This window comes from Calidris pugnax, unplaced genomic scaffold (assembly GCF_001431845.1).
Source record: "Calidris pugnax isolate Ruff unplaced genomic scaffold, ASM143184v1 scaffold23, whole genome shotgun sequence".
In the NCBI taxonomy this organism is placed as follows: Eukaryota; Metazoa; Chordata; class Aves; order Charadriiformes; family Scolopacidae; genus Calidris; species Calidris pugnax.
This window is the reverse complement of record NW_015090772.1, coordinates 1,187,029-1,204,529: the sequence shown is the minus strand read 5'-3', so window position 1 is coordinate 1,204,529 and position 17,501 is coordinate 1,187,029. Positions and strand designations below refer to the sequence as shown.

The following is a 17,501-nucleotide window of genomic DNA, read 5'->3' as shown; positions in this document are numbered from 1 at the left end:
GCCCGCCCTCCCCGCCCTGAAGCCGTCGGGGGTCGGTTTCGTCTCCCCGAAGAAACTTTTTTTTTTTTTTTCCCCCCAAAATCCCTCGACCCGGGACATGGAGGGGGCCGGGATGGATTATTTCTGCGACCAGGTGCAGCAGAAGGACGTGGGCCGCAGGATGCAGGTGGGCCAGGAGCTGCTGGAGTACCTGGGGGACCCGGCGAGGTCCCCCGACCTGGAGCAGGACCAGCAGCGCCTGGATAAAGTCATCGACGAGTTAACAACGTGGGTCAACTCCAGTAATTTTAAGGTAAGGCTCGGTGCGGGGCGGGCGGTGATTCATCACGGTAGGGGAGGTGCGGAGCTCCGGGTTACTTTTTAATAGACACCACCGGGAACACAACTCTCTCTCTACCAGTTTTTATTCCCCCCCCTCCTTTCTCTCCGCCAAGGGGAAACCCAGAAATTTTGGGAGGGTTGCTTAACATTTTCCTTGTTTCTATTCCTCTTGCATAAAAGAAGCACTTTTCTTAAACGTTTATGCACATAATAATAATAATAAAAAAACACCAACCCAAACCCACCCAACTATTTTACAGACTCGGCTTGTGTTTCTTATTCCGAAACAAGAGAGGTGGTGAATTTTCTTTCTTTTTAAAATTTTATTCTGGCTACCCCTCCCGTTCTGTGGTGTGTGTACCGGGGGGTGATGTTTCCTGGGATTGCCATTATTTTCTGTAGGCCGTGATGCAGAATGCTGTTTCACTGGGGTTGGGTTTCCACCCTGTGCGGGTTTCATACCATTTAATGAATAACTCGCTTCTCGGGCTTCCCGGTGTAAGTTTCAAGCTGTTTATATTCTCTTTAGGTGACTTTGCTGTACGTGGGAAGTTAAATAGTGTCTTTATGGCAGCTCAATGATGACTCACGTTTTTCTTTTTTTCTTTTTTTTTTTTTTTTTTTTTTTTTTTTTTTTTCCTGTGCGTTTTAGGCAGAGCGACAGGAAAACACTGATTTTTCCTGTACGCGGCTCTTGGAATAGTTGGAATATTTTTTTTTTCCTGCCGTTCGTCAGCCGATTGACAACGTAGTTTTACTACCAAGGACAATCGTATTCGGGATTTTTTTTTTAATTTTATTTTTTAATTTATTTATTCCCACCCCCCGGGCCGCGGAGCCGCCGGGGGGTGGCGGTGTGGGTCCGCGATGGCGGAGCGGCTCCGCCCTTCCCTCCGCGCTCCCCTAGTCCCACACCTCCCTGGTTTGCCTCCTGGAGATGATGGACTCATCCTCTGAGCCCACTCTGGGCCCTTGAACTTAGTACAGTGAGGTTATTCCCCTTTTATTTTTTCCCTATTTCCTTAGGCTCAGGAGGCAAACGTCGGAGTAACTTGTAGGGGTAGTTTTGCTTGTGAAATGGATTATTATTATCATTATTTTTTTTCTCTGTGTACTTGCCAGTGTTTGCACATAGCGCTTCTGAGTTTGAGGTCTGAAACAAATAAGCCTTAATTCTATTTTACACATATGATTTATTTGTTTGGGAAGCGTGTCTGTCGTGAAATGTCAGGCTGGTTTGGGGAAATAACCTTATGTCAGACAAGCACAGTTCATTTGCTTTTAAATTCCTAATCAGTTCTTGGTGATAATAGATTACTGTGGAAACTGGACAGGTCTTTAAAAATACCTTTTTGTGTAAGAAGGTCTAGATACTGACTTAATTCAACAATGTAGATGCAGAGTTTTTTCCTGCACTTTTAAATTGACAAAATTGGGCATTAATACTTGAGTTACCTTTCCAAGCCATGTTTTTCATGGTGCAAGACGTTCTGCTTGTTGATGATGTGAGATGACAGAACCCCCCTGGCTGGTAGAACTGCAGGACAGAGGAGGAATGTACAGTACCCTGGATCACAAGCCTCAGTCGTACAAGATGAGGTTAAGAGTATTGCAGAGTCTCAGAGTTCTAAAAACAGCTTGCATAATAAATTACTTTTTTTTATCTCTTCATACCCACATACAAAGTATATTATATGCGTTATATTAACTGCAGGAGCACAAGATCTTGGTTGTTTTGCTTGTGATCATTTCCAGTGTTGCTGGGAGTCACCACCAAAGCCAGGTTCTGCTGCTTCAAAAAGAAAACTAAAAATATTCTGGAAAACTGTGGTTTGCATCCCGTTTTCTCTTATGCAAGCATAGATGTCACATGCTTAAATGTTAGAGCTGAGTTTGTTATTAAACTCAGGGGCTGAATGATATCATAAATTGAGTACCACAGACTTATGCATATTTTCCAGAAAAATATTGAAATAACTTTTTTTGATTACTGTATTTTTAATAATTTGCTGGTTACCCTTTCCCCTGCTGAGGAATGGATATGTAGAGCACAGACAATTCTGCTTATCATCTCTTTCTTATATCTTGCTAAAGGTCTCACAGGTCTTCCAAGTACCCAAGTAATTAATCCCTCCCCGTTGACGTGGCTGTTTAATTGAGCAGTGATAGTGGCTGGCGACTGGCTTACTTATCAGGACTGCTGAGCTAGATGAATAGGAGTGGGGAATGCTGGAGGAAGCTCTGAGGGGTAGCATTATTTCTGCTGTAGGTGAGCAGTATGGACAATGAGGGAATAACTAATGTAACTTTCTCTGCATGTGCCGTTTCTTTCCTTTTGAGTGAAAACTCATTTTTTGCAGGCAGTGCACTCTGCTGTCCGTACTGAACGAGAAGATGCACCATCTTGGGAGTTCAGGGCTCAACTCCATCCTGTGCCTGAGAAGGGAAAGCTTTCTATGAAATGCAACCCTGGAAAGTTCCTGCCTCGCACAAGCAGAAGGGAAAGGATCTGGAGGGGACAGGAATAGGAGGGTTGATTTGGCAGACTTGATGACGAGTAGGGGAAAAAGAGAATAGGTGTTCAGTAAATAAGTAGGGATTTGTTATCAGCAAGGTTGGATTAACTTGCCTCAAAAATCTTTTGGCCATCTAAATAGTGCTTTCACTTTTCTGAAGCTTGCAGCTATTTATGGCGGTTTAATAAACAATCTGGCAGTTCCAGGCAAAGAAAGCAGATAGGAGAATTTCTGAGTTCATCTAACTCATTGAAGTGGAAAAATGCAATTACCAGTTTGAGTTACTGATAAATCAAAAAGGTAGGATTAAGAATGTGTTGACTCATCTGCAAGTGGTGCCGAGCTCTAGTGAAAGTTGGTTGCAAAACGTGGGGAAGTGACCTAGAGAGAGAGATGTGTCATCTTTAAAGGCTGACCTTAACGGTGTATTACGGGGACTTCAGTTATGAAGTCAGTGCAGTCAGTGATAAATTAGCTTCCAGAGACTGTTGAAAACTTTGTGACATCACAGAGTACACAGAAGATGTGAATAATTTGAGCTTTTATTTTGGGTCTCGTTAGAATGAAAGAGTTGCTCACTGAACTGAAAATTGGTGTCTTGGTACCGTGATCTCATTTATTTCATACTGGTTGGGATGGACTTCTCTTCCTAGAATATAGAACTTTAGGGTTTGGGGTTTTTGTTTTTCTTTTTTTTTTTTTTTTCAAAATAATTTTAAAATGTTTTTCTGAGGTTGTGAGGAATAGTAGCGGGGATCAAAAAAAAAACAAGGGCAGTGAAAAGACTTCAGTTTTTTTTAGGGTGCAAGTAAGTTGCATTCAAAATACTGAGAGTTGGGTGATAGTACTATTCTGCTGGCATTTCTTCTCCTAAGACTTTGAAATATTTGGCAGCCTCAGATTTGAGGGTGTTGCTACTGATGGATATTTGCTGGCTTTAAGTGGATGTTCATCTGCGTATACATGAATAGTTTTAATATGTATATGTTAATAGTTTAACACATCTCACGTCTCTCTTGTACTCAGTAGTCACTTGAAAGAATTACAAGATTATCTGAATTTGTACAGTCTGGTAGCTCAAACTGGGCTGTGTTTGGCTCAAACAAATAATGTGGAAATCTGCTTTGAGCCTCTGCTGAAGAGATACAGGAGAGAGAAATACTAGTTTTCTAGTAGAGCTTTGCTAGTCTACTCTTGGTTCTTAACCTGTTGTGTTTTGTTCTTGTTTTTAAGCCCATCAAAATGGAATAGTTACCCTCATAAAACTTATTTTTTTGAGCAATAAAGTCAACTTTTGGTTCTTTATGCGAATCACACCTTGTTAGAACAAGAATCACACCAGAACGAAAATTCTGGTAGTTTCTTAACTCTTCTCACATAAAGTTACCTTATCAGTTATGTTTGTGACTGAGTCATCTTTGGATTTCCTACCTTTTAGGTGATATTTCTAGCTTGTTTTATTCCTCAACTACAGTAGGAAAATAATTAAGAATTGCTGTTTTTATGCCAGAGCAGTAGATTGTTTGCCATGCAAAGAAAAAATTTGGAGTTCACGCTATCTGTTTCTGATAGCATGGATAATCTGTTTCTTTTAGGCAAATCCTTGGAGTTATCTTTTATTCTGTGCTTCCTGTAGAGTGAGTTTTTTTTCTTAGCTGTGTTTGTCTCAACAGCAAATACCGAAAGATACTAAAATACCACTAATGTTGTTGTTGCATTTTTGTATTTCCTTGGTTTGGCAAATATTTATTTTGGTTTGTCTTTAGTTCAAGAAAAGGCCAGCAGGAGGAGCTTTCAGTTCCCAGAAAGGAAGGCAAGCTCTGAAGTATAATTTTGCAATTAGTTAAGACAAGTGGTTAGGATCTTTGTCTGAAGTCCTGGCAAAGAGGTAGCAGCAGTTATAATTTCGTTAACTGCATGTGAGGTGTAAGGTAGAATTTAAAAATGTTTGAACAAAAAATGGAGATACTGATACTGAAATGTAGGACATCCCTTTTTTTTATTTCTGAATTGTCTTTTTTTTTCCATAAGAATAATTGAAGGCGCAAATGCAAGATGTAGGGCATGTGACTGAGTATCAGTCCTTGGGAAGAAAACGTGTGGGATATTTTGAATCTGAAGTTGAATATGAGCCAACACATGCTACAGGCAAGGCAAATGCTGTAGTGAGTTGTAGAACTGTAACTTGCAAGGCAGAAAAATAGAATAGAACAAGACCCACCTCCACCTCAACCATTATTGTTCAGTTACTGTACAGATTCTGGTGTTTTCTTAGTGTTTATTAGCAGAAAGTGGTAATTTAAGTCTCTTTGTTGGAGGAGACATGTTTGACTTTGAGATGTTTGTTGAATTTCATTATTCCTTTCTTCAAGTTGCTTGTTTCATCTTGGCCATTGTGGGAACTGCTTCCCTTGGTTATAAGTAAGGAGAATGTCATTTGACCTGTCCATGTATGAATCCAGTTTTAGTTTTCAAGCTCAATTATTCAATTCTTTTTCTTGAGTAGTAATTATTAGGGGTTTTTTTGGTGTTATTTATGTTCTGGTTGTAGAATTTAAATAAACTATTGAATATTAGCCAAATAATCAGCAGAGCTCCAGAAGACAAGGGAAACTTGCAAGAAGTTTTAATTACGTTAAATTTAATTAAAACTGATTTTTGTCTGGGCTTTAATTAGGAATGTGGAATAGGTAGTCTCAAACTCTCAGGCATCTCCTCCCGAGGTGGAATTGACAGTTCTCAGTGTGTTTTGCAGCTTCAGTTTGTGTGTTCCAGCCTTACTGTAGCCTCCATTGGGATAGCAGCTCCGTTTCTGCCATGGCCAGGCACTCTCACCCTCCTTGTGGAGGCATTTAACTTTCTGTGATGCCGAATTCCTTTTCCAGTGTTTCAACCAGCTGACTGGAGTGATGCTACAGAAGATTAAGTGCACCAGATCAAACATGCCTGCAAGCCGAGAGGGAGAATGGGGCTATATCCCTTTCAGCCTGCGGTTTGATTGAGTGGGGTGTGAACAGAGACCCCTTTCCCAGCTCTCTGCAGGGTGCGAGAGGAGAGGTGCATCCTTCAGAGCAGAACTCACAGCAGTCACTGCGTGGTCAGTGTCTGTTTTTAGCAGCGTTGCTGATTTTAGCAGTTTCTTTCCCTGGCTGCTGAATGGTGATGGTGAGTCGTGCCTTCGTGGCTCTGCTGCGAGTGCTCGTGAGGCTCCTCAGCAAGAAGAGATTTGGTTGAGAAGATGCTTTCTCTTCTTCATTTGTTGGTTTCCTAAAGCAGGGTGCTACTCAGCTGCAGGAATCCTTGTCTCCTCACAGCAGAGGAGCTGCTGCAGGGGTAGCAGTAAGTAGCAGAGAATGGGAATCGCTGTATGTTTAATACCATTTAAATAAGAGGAAATGGGAAAGACAATAAGAGACCTTGGGCACGAAAAGAATGATATTCTTTGGGACGTATTAAGACCTAAAATAAAGTGTTTCTTTGTTTTGCTCCATCAACTTGCTTAGAAAGGCTTTCAAGGGCAATTTTCTTTGGGGGAAAAACAGCCCTCCTTTTTTTTCCTTTCCCCCCCCAATTATACATTCTGAAAGGAAATACCATACATCTCATTGTCTTCCCACTGAGCCTTGCTTTTAAAGGGACTCTGTCCTCAAACTTCTTCCACGACAGCACATAAAGTTTAAGCCAGACAGTCTCAAAAAGAAAATAGCTTAAAATGTCAGGTGTTGCTGTACTATATACTTCTGTACTTGTTTTCCTTAGAACTACATCTATGAAAAACTTGTGACGATGGTCAAGGGAGGAAGGTTTCATGTACTTGTGAAGCAAACTGAAGACACTCCTATAATGGGTCAAAGCTGGAGGCAGTACATGACTCTAAAATTTTAGAGTACTGTATTGTCCACAGAATACAGAACAGCTTGGAGATCACACTTGAACTCAAGTTGGTTTGAAGATCTTGAGAGATTCTGAAGTAATAAAGCTGTAAACATTTTCCCAGTAAGCATTTTGAGTGTTACACTAGTGTTGTCTTGAAAACTGGATAAATGTTTCCTAATTAATGCCGGGTGGGGGGAGGAATGTTACAGTTCCCATTATGGGGAAAGGGCAATAAAACAAGCATGGATTTTTTTTCTTGATATAATCTTTAAAATTTTTATGACAGTGCTATGCTTGCTTGTTTTGGCTGCTCAACAGGAGAGGTCAAACTAACAAGGACCTCCCAGATCTCTGCCTGTCGAAGGGCCTCTGAAGAAAACCCAGTCTTTTCAGTGCTGAGCTACACTTGTCGGTCTCTGGATGAATATGGGTGATGGGAATATTCAGCAATCCTCTGGTAGCACAGTTACTTGTGCTGTGACACTGCAGTGATTTGTGGTCAGCTGGCACAGAAGGATTATGAAAGGAAGATGATCATAAGAAGTTGGGTGTTCTCTACCCCTTTTTGAGTGGGTGAGGGTTGCAGCTGAGGTATGCTTTTTACAGTAGCAAAGATTTGACACTTTCAGAAGAATCTCAGTCCAAATTATGTTTGCAAACCATTGCTTTGAAGTTAGGAAACTTGCATTTTTAGATAGAGGAGGCTCTGCCTTTGTGGAAGAGCTTAAGACTCAAGTTGTTGAGCTTGAAGACTATGTTAGCTTATCAGCAACCTCTCTCTGTCCTTGCAATGTGATGTGATACACCTTAAAAGACAAAAAACCCCCAACAGATTGTATACATCTTTGAAAGTGCGTCATATGTACCCTTGAAGATGAAAGAAGTGAAGCAAGAGAGTGGAAATAATGCTTTCTTGTCAGCTAAAATATCTGAAGTCTAGATGAGGCATGTGGTAGCTTCAGCAGCTGGGACAGCAATTTTGGCTGCTGTCAGCAGAGGCAGCTGGTCACTGATGCTGAGTGGGAGGATTGCAGCAGTGCCCGCCCTTGTACAAGGGAGAATGGAGTCTGAAGATGACCTGGCTGGGACTGAAGAACCACCTGGGTTAAAGAAATGACCCAGGAAAATAGAGGCTTCCTTCTGCCCATGGAGCCAGGGGCAGTTCTTGGTATCCGTGTAAGCTTTTGTGTTAACGGAGGTGAAGGAATATGAGTAAACGTCGGAGAAGTGGGTGATGTGGAGAGAACTGGAGCAGAAAACAGTAAAGGGAGCAAAATGTCATTGTCCTGTGAAATATGAGAGAGAAGAGTTTTCAGGGAGATGAGCAAAGAGAACTAGCAATTAAAACCTCAAAAGGTGAGGCAGAAGAGACTGCACCTACATATGTGCTTTTTGCTTTGTGTTTTGCTACTTGCAAGGTGCTTGAGATGCTTTGAGAAAGGACAGCTTTGGCCCTGGCTGACAAGGCTCCAGATGAAGTCTGGTGGCTGTGCGCTGCAAGAAGCACTGCATTGCAGTGCTGGAACAAGGCTTGTTCTTGCAGGGCGTAGGTGTTTGGCATGCTGTCCTGTGTTTGTCAGTCCATTGTTAGTGATACCACAGCTGTCTCCATGGTGAAAGGAAGTCCCAATTCCTCAACTTCATGCTTCTGGAGTTCCAGATAGTGACCTCCATAATTCCCCCATTAGATTCTCATGACTAGTTCTGCAGATTGAGATCTACAGAATCCATTTTTCCCATACACAGTTCAGAGATCCTATGACCAAATCCAAGGGCGTTCATATTAAGGTCATTTGGCAACTTGCATAACTAGAGGTGGTTTCCTGGCAGTGTCCTACCCATAAATGCCCCCCCCACCCAGGGATGGGAAGGTACAGAATCACAATAAGAAGAATAATAAGCATGCATGGTTAACCAGGTATGGTTCAAAGGGCGGTATTTCTTTTCCTAGCAAAAGGCTTAATTGCCTGGAAGCTGCCCACAGGAGAGCAGGGGCAGTGCTAGAGAGAGTGTGAAGGAGGAAAGCTGGAAAAGGAACAAGCTGCAGAGCAAGAATAGGCTCAGTTCCTAAGCACTGGCTCAATCCATAACTGCGTTTTGGTTAGAACATCTCGATTTCACTAAAGTCTCTGGTTCTTTCCAAAACAGATAAAATACTTTGCAGTTGCATTGGCAATGTTGTTAGGATCTGAGAAGTCAAGGATGGTCCTGAGGAACAGCTAATGAATCCAGTTCAAATAAGCCTAAATTTCTTTTCCCCTGTGGACCTCAAAAGCAGTATTTAAATGCATCAAACAATAGTGAGCTGATGAATCAATCTCAATACACAAAGGCTCTTTCTAGGCAGCAGGCAAAAGGCTTAATGAATACAGAGTAAGAAACAAATCCAATGATTTTAATCCCAGAAGAAATACATTGAAGCTGGTGGGGGAAGAGCCATGATGCTGGTGAGAGGTTTTTCTATTGGTAGTGGAGAGCCCGTGTTGTTGGTACGTGGTCCCCACAGTGTCTGAGCTTGAAACCTTTTTCTTGCAGATCCGTTCTTGACTTCTGTGGGCGGGTGGTTTTGGGTTTGTTTCTGGTTTTTTTTTTTTTTTCCTTGAATGCTATTCATGTGACCCCCTTATCAATTGTTAAGGGCTCCTTCCAAAGGGCTGCTTGAATACTGCGTGGATGGTACCTACCAAAAGATGCTTAAACTCAGAACATTGTGTATCAAAGCACAGAAACGTTAAGACCAATTTACAAAAGCACTAAGAGGTAGCTTATTTGCTGTGCTCTGTCGTGGTATGCTTCAGCTGACTTCTTTTGGAATGTGGCATAAGAGCCAATTCTGTATCCCCTTACTTCCAGCCTGAGGTCGCATTGTACTTTCTCATGCTGCAGACACCATGACACTTCATACCTGTTACCTTTTCAAAGTTGTAGACCATAGAAGACTTTGTATGAGCTAAAGATTAACCATTATGTTCTAGGTAAAGGATTGCTCCTTTAAGACCACACTTGCCTGTTCCCTTACCTCTTATCTGTAACGTTCATGTTCAGTAGCTGTTAAGGAGGTGAGGATTTCACAGCATTGTTTGCTACTCTTGCATTTCTTAAAGCCAGGGCTAGTCTTACACCTTACTCTGACTTAAGTGACTTTTGAAAGCCTTATTTCATCTCATGCTGTCTAAACTATGTGTTTTCATACATTCAGGACATCACAAGACAAAATGCTCCTCAGGATATTTAAATTTATAGTATTTACTGAAGTGGCTTAGTGCACTAATTGTTGAAGTAGAACCCCTACTGCATTCATTAAGCAAACCTTTGATAGACATTCATAAAGAGCCAACACTATATTGACAACTGCTTGAATGGTTAATCAAGATAAATGTGACTTGCATCATAAGGGGTGATTGAACTTCACCCATTCACAGGGAGAGATACAAAACCACGGAATATGCAGGCATTTTCTCGGTGGGTGCTCTTGATCAAAATAAAATACTCCTACACAAATGAAATGCAAGGGTTCAGATTCTTTGTTGGCAGTAATAATCATGGTAGAATGAATAGCTGTTTCTCCTTTAGTTATCAAGCCTCTGACCCTTAGGCATATGGAGGTTCAAATATTCCCTATGGTCATTGTTTTTATCTATGTGAGTCTTCAAAAAGAAACAAACCCTACTCCCTACCCGCAAACAAAAAAAGACAAAAAAATCCCACAAAAATCCCCCTCCAAACCTTAGAGGTTAAGCGTTCGAGGAATTAAGCAATACTCTCCATCTTACTCAGAACTGTTCTTTGGGATTAGTAAAGAGTAGATCATAGTAAAAACCAGCCGTGTTTGCTTTACTCTTTAAAATCTCTGAGCTGCTGCTGTTCAGAATGGTAGAAGTCTTCAAGAGGGAATTTTAGAAAGGTTATCAAACGTGGGGAAAAGAGGGAGACTCTCCATGAGTATCTTTGCAGAAGGAGAAGCTGTGGTTTGTGCATTGACAGACCCCAAAATATTTGCAGAGGAAAGTTATCTTAAGTTGTCCCAGGAGGACAAGTCTGAGTTGGGGCTTGTAATCAGGAAATAGAAGCGTAGGAAAACAATGTACATCCAGAATGAATTTCTTATTTCTTTCGGGCATCACTTTGATGGAGATCTCATCTCAGGTCTCACATAGAATCATGGAATTGTCCACATTGTCCAGTTTGGAAGGGTCCTTTCAGATCATCTAGTCCAACCATCAACCTAACTGATAAAAACCATCACCAAACCATGTCTCTAAGCACTAGGTCAACCTGGCTTTTCAATACCTCCAAGGATGGTGCCTCAAGCTCTTCCCTGGGCAGCCCAGTCCAATGTGCAATAACCCTTTCCGTGGAAACGTTTTTCCTAATCTCCAATCTGAACCTCCCCTGGGGCAACTTGAGGCCATAGCTTGACAATCTGGAGAAAGAACATTAAAGGAAAGAGCTGTTGGGAAGCTGACATACTTTTTTTTTTATTATTTGGTCTAAGTTCTCAATTACAGTGTTCTGTTTTCTCATCCGAGGCTGTAGATGCAGTGACTTGTTGGCAATATATTAATTTAAGCCCGTGACACCATCCACTTACATTTGCTAGTCTCTGTTCTAGTATGTAATAAAATTGTGGAAGTTTCCAAGTAAGTTGTACTAATGTGGAGCCAAGTTTTGTACCTCCTGTTTAAAAGTTGATATATTGTTCTAATGTCAAACTTCTTAAAATCTGCTTAATTATGCAGTTGCTTCAGATCCTAGATTGTATGGAGACCTTATTTGTCTAGTTTTCTGTGGAAACAAGGCTCATGGGATCCTGTGTGGGTGGGCCAGATATATGCAAATTTATCTTGGATTTTTTTTCCTCGAGTTGTCTGCTGTGGACAATTGTGACAGATAAGGATCTTAAGGAAACAGTTGTCCAAGAAAATGTGGTTCCAAGTTTTATGAAAACAAATAGCTAATAGAGGGGAGTAATTCTGTGCATGTCTTTGTGGGGGAAGATTTGCAGCGTGTGTCTTACTAGGAAAAATAAAAAGGAGGAAAAACTGTTCTGAAAGCCCAGGGTTCAGGAGGTCCCTCCTTTGCCATTTGCAGCTTCATGGGCAACAAATGGAGTTAACTGCAAGATGGGGAAATGCAGGTTCTGCTGTTCGTAACGAACTATTATAGGGAATTAAGAATGAAGTCTTGGAAGAGTATGCAGGATAGGGCTGAAAAAAAAAATGTGTCCTGACTTGTTAAAATAGTTCGGTTTAACTGATCATTTCTCATCATGTTTTTGTTTCTGTATTAGTGGATATTGTCCTCTCATCTAGTTTCTGTTCATAGATGGGAATTTCCTCACAATCCCAGTGGTGTTTTGAACTTCCTTTTGTTTTCTGATTTTTTTTTTTTTATTTTTTTTTGTGTGTTTTGTTTTAACATGAGTAAATGAAGAGAAATAAAACTTCCCTGACTTCACAAGCAGCTGGACAAATGGTGTGGTCTGAGCTGCTAAGGAGGACAGTATTAGCTTCGCTTACTTGTTTTCTTTGGGGAGTTTGGAAAACGATGTAATGACCTTAGTGGATGAGCCAAGTAGCCAGATTGAAGTAAGCTCTTAGCATCTGGGAAACTGCTTAAACCCTGGTTTGTTTTGTGCTGGGTTTTTTTTTTTTCCCAGTCTGTATTAGTACTTGTGTTTGGGGGCTTAGGTTTGCATTTTAAGTTGTTTGCTTTTTCTGAGCCTGGTAACTGCAGCCCACTCCCTTTTTTTTGTTGCTGTTAAGTCATTCTGTTTTAATTTCAGCAGTTTAGGGAGGAGGAGGTAATGCCTCCAGCCTTACTGTTACGTGCTTCAAAGGAATTTCAATTTTCAGTTAATACCGACTTAGGTCTCTAGAGGCATCTTTTAAAGAAAATGAGGGACAAAACTGCAGTCCTAATATATGATCCTGAGAGAGGGGACAAAAGAGCTGCTTCCAAATCCCTAGTCCTCATATTTATTTGAATTTTAATCATTTGTAGTTGAAAATAATAAAACATTGAATGTCTGATATTTATTTTCTGTCTAAGACAAGTACTGAGAAGTCTGAACTGCTCTGTATGCAAATATACTTGATCCATTCCAAACATATTCTGATAACTTTGTCTTAATGAAAGCTTTCAAGCGATTATCAGCTCTCTAATTGGAACTTTAATTTCTCTTTAGGTTAAAATATAGTTTTTTAGCATGCTTGCATATACATAAGTGTCTAATTTCTTTAAAATATATTCTAAAGATTTCTTTAGTGATCTGTTTTATACATCTAATGCTTTTGTTTCCACAGGTAGCGTTACTGGGATTAGATGTTTTAGGTGCCTTTGTCGACAGACTATCAGGACGCTTTAAATCCTATATAGGAACTGGTAAGTGAAATACAACTTCCTTTTTCTTAAGACCAAAGAACAAAAGGCACTCTTTTGTGTGTGTGTTGTCCATGTCCCCCCCTCCCCTCCCAGCAGCTGAAGTGGAGCATGTTGAAAGCTTTCTGAGCTATTAGAATATATTGGTAGGCATCTTACTGCTGCTGTTGCAATTTACATACTTCTATATTAACTTGTAAATATTCATTTCTAGGTGGTGGTTGGGATTTTTTAAAGGTTCCAGGAATATATTTGTGGTGATTAGTTTCGTGCTGTATAGTTACCAGTCCTATGCAATGTTCTTGCTTACCAATCTCCAAGACAGTCATCTTAAGAATTACCTTGGAACATAATGGGGTTGGAACTAGATGATCTTTAAGGTCCCTTCCAACCTAAACCATTCTATGATACTTTAAGTGTTACCTTTAACATGTATTAAAGATTCAAGGTTTTATGTGCAGCTGGTTTTAATTAGAGCCTTATATCTGCTGAAGCCTGTGGTCTCAGAGGACTTTGTGGTCCACCTCCTGTTAGAAAACTGAACTGTAGCTTTTAGTAGTCCCAACTTTTTCTGGGATGAAGACAAGTACTAAATGTTATTCCTCTGTGAAATGTTTACCCGAATGAATTTCAAACAAATGGATCCGTGTGTGCCCAAGTGTGAAACAGTTCTTCTGGGAAGTACAAGCAAATTACACTGCTCAACTCATTTTGCTGCTGTCCTTGAAAAGAGATAGTGATACCAGGGCATTAATGCTGGTGTTATATCACTGGCTATTTTTAACAGAAGTTTCTAGCTTAATGTCCTCTTCCAAAATTCGTGTGAATTATTTTTCGTCTTCTTCCCTCTACCCCAGCTATCTCAAATTGTCTGTCAAAATGTTCAGCTTCCTTTTCTTTACATGTCTACTTCTGTATTTAAGAGTTAAGAAATGAGCAAAATTTAAGTGTTTAGGAATACAGACTATAGTTTATGACAAGTTGCTATCTGAAGTCACTGGAAGCATATTTAAGGAAGCTGTAGAACGACTGTAGAAGAGTGATTTTTTCAGTGGTGCCCAGAGACAGGACAAGAGGGAACAGGCACAACCTTGAACATAACAAGTTCCACCTAAACACGAGGAGGAACTTCTTTCCTGTGAGGGTGGCAGAGGCCTGGAAGAGGCTGCCCAGGGAGGTGGTGGAGGCTCCTTCTCTGGAGACATTCAAACCCACCTGGACACGTTCCTGTGCAACCTGCTCTGGGTGGCCCTGCTTTGGCAGGGGGTTGGACAAGATGATCTCCAGAGGTCCCTTCCAACCCCATAGCATTCTGTGATTCTGTTCCAGAATTTAAATCTATTTTCTTGCAAAGGGTTTTTCTTTGGCTGGTTATTTTTGTATTGGAGCAGTGTAAGGGAATTGAAAGCATTATTGTGCTATGCAGAGTATTGATTTTTGAATGGTCTCCATTTGTAGCTGCAAATAGTGCTAGGCTTCAGAGTTTTACTCTGATCTGATTTATATTTCAGTGGTGTGTAGAACTTAAAATTACAGCAACTTTGTTAAAGGTTGGAAAGTTTTGGGTTTTTTTCACTTCTTCTGTTCTTGCTTTTTATGTGTGAACTATTTGGGACTAGTTTGACAACACAATGTTTTTTTTTTTTATCCCAATGTTTGAGCAGTTTGAGATTATGAGCAAATTAAAGATTTATGTTTCAGTACTCAATATTATATTTTGAAGAAAAAAAAGTGTATGGGCACTGGGTGACCGTCAGACATGTGTAGCATCAATAGATATGTGAAGCTGTGTACTTCAGAAGTACTTTTTGGAGAAGCTGAGTAGTTGTGCCTTTAACTGAAATTGGTCTTCTGAGTGTCTCCAGAACCAGGACCTGTACAGTGCATTATGCTGAATATGGGAAACACTGTTGTGCATGATCAGCTTCTATATAAGCTTAACAGATACCGAAATGTTAGTGTCAGTAAAGGCTGAAAACTGTCTTATTTTAGATGACTTGTTAAGAGTGATTTATAGGATGAATTTGCTTCATTTGGTAGCTGTCTCTCCAAGTCTTATCACAAGATTTGGATAACTTTCTGGTTTTTGTCATGGAAGCAGTAATACAAAAACTTCATTGTAGACGTCTGGGAATGTGAATAGTCTGGGGTTTATGAGAATAATTGAAAGCACACTGGTGAGCAAGGAAAATGCTTCCTTCAACAAAACTTCAAGAACCAGCAGTTTCCCAAATGGTGTTCTGTTGACTCCGCAGATTTAGCTTCTAATGTAATCCAAGAATGACTCTGGTAAGTCAGGCCAAAGACTCCTATCTGCCAGTGATCCATCTGCAGGCACCCGAGAAGAAAGTAAGGTCAGGACAAACGTGCTGTGATAACTCCTTCAGTTTGACCCCCATGCTGTCAGTAGTCTTACAGTTTAGGGCCAGCTGGAAGCAGATGGTATCTTCAGTGTCTCCCCTGTCACCCTATTTCCCTTCAGCTCTGTCTGGTTTGTTTTAGAACCCACACAGACCTTTGGTTTCTACAGTGTTCTGTTTAATGCTTAATTATGCAAAACTCTGGTTTTGGGCTGGCTGCCTGATAACTTGATGCTTACTAGATCTTGTGTTAGAGGTGAGCCATGGTTTCTTAGCTTCTTGACTGCCAGTCTTCATTTTATGGATCTCTTCTGTGCCCCTCCTCTGCAGTCCTTCATCCCTCCCCATCCCAGGTAAGAGTCCTGGTTTAATTGTTTCTTGCATACGCATGGTTCCACGGTTTATATTGTTCTTGTTTCCGCTTTCGGTGCCTTTCTGTTGTCGTGCTTTCGAGTGGAGGAAGCCATAACAGCACGGATGCAGCATGTGTTTATAGTGGCATATTTCTGTTTGATTTTATTATCTCATCTATTCCATAATTATTGATAATCTTTATTATATCGCTGCTTCCTGAAAATTGACCTAATATATTTGTGAGACCGTCTGCTGTAACAAGCTGTTTCCTGTGCAGAGACGGTGGATTTAGGGTCCACTGTCCAGGGTGTTGTCCCTTCCTCCATGCCTTTTAGTTTTATGGTACTTTCCTTCCTGTGAGACCTCTTCTTAAGAACTATGTGCTAATCTGTTAGCTGAGTTAATTTCTGCAGAAAGTGAGTTCTTTCTAACTCGGAGAGCTGAGTTAGCTCTGCAGTGAGCTCTTACAGGTTTGAGGTACCACTTCTTCTGATAAAAGCTATATTGTCCCTTCTATGCCATAGCTGACTGTGTACTGACTCTACAGATGCCAGAAGAAAGAAGAACCATGGAATCATTTAGGTTGGAAAAGACCTGGAAGATCATCCAATCTAACCGTTAACCTAGCACTGCCAAGTCCACCCCTAAACTATGTCCTTAAGCACCACATCCACAGGTCTCTGAAGTTCCTCCAGGGGTGGTGACTCAACCGCTTCCCTGGGCAGCCTGTTCCAGGGCTTGATAACACTTTCAGTGAAGAAACATTTCCTTGGTCTCTTCTCCCAAGTAACAGGTGACCTATAGGTGACGTGGTTGAGGCACCCTGGAGTATTTGAAAGATGGGTTGACATAGTGTTTAGAGACATGGTTTAGTGATGGTTTTTATCAGAGTTAGGTTGATGGTTGGACTAGATGATCTGAAAGGTCCCTTCCAACCTGGACAGTTCTGTGATTCTATGACAAGAGAAAATGGCCTCAGGTTACACCAGGGGAGGTTTACATTAAATATTAGGAAAAATGTTTACACTGCAAGGGTTATCAAGCATTGGAATGGGCTGCCCAGGGAAGTGGTGGAATCATTATCCCTGGAGGTATTTAAAAGATGGGTAGACAGTGCTTAGCAATACAGTTTAGTGATGGTATTTGTCAGTGCTAGGTTGATGGTTGGACTTGATCTTCAAGATCTTCTCCAATACAGACAATTCTGTGATTATCTGTGAACTGCCATTTTAACTTTTTTTTTGTATCTTGGTTATGTCCAGTTGGGTCATTGTTTGATGTGAACGTAGTTAGTGAGGTGGGTAATTCCGTATTGCAAATTTGCAATTCATACAAGTGATATGAGGAGAAAATAATGATCATGGTATGAAGCATGAAAACGTTGGGAAATTAGGAAGCAAAATATTCCAACTAAGTAACAAGGTTCTTATAGCCCCGCAAGAAGTCTCAGTAGTATTTTCTATAGTAGGTATTGGTCTGTTATGGTATAGTCTGTTTTGGTTAAATAAATGCAACTATGTTATTTTTCGAAGACAAGTGTAATAGAACTTATCCAGGCAATTTAATTATTACTTTGAAATATTCTAAATGTTGTTAACTTCTCATTTATTGCAATTAGTTATTGCATGCCCACTGAAGATGAGGATCGCACTATGAATTTCGTGAAGGAAGATATATATGTTTAAGACCTACA

At 40.6% G+C, this 17,501-nt stretch overlaps 1 protein-coding gene across 28 annotated transcripts in view; it reads left to right on the top strand.

Moving 5' to 3' along the window:
• Nucleotides 1-62: 62 nt before the first annotated feature.
• The window catches only part of CLASP2 (cytoplasmic linker associated protein 2), a 173,848-nt gene continuing 156,409 nt past the window's right edge, over nt 63-17,501 (top strand). For all 28 annotated transcript variants that reach the window (XM_014942119.1, XM_014942029.1, XM_014942113.1 and 25 more), the window contains exons 1-2: nt 63-292; nt 13,019-13,097. In XM_014942119.1, the coding sequence (XP_014797605.1) occupies nt 98-292; nt 13,019-13,097 (274 nt within the window). In that variant the 5' untranslated portion in view covers nt 63-97. The remainder of the gene's footprint in view (nt 293-13,018; nt 13,098-17,501) is intronic.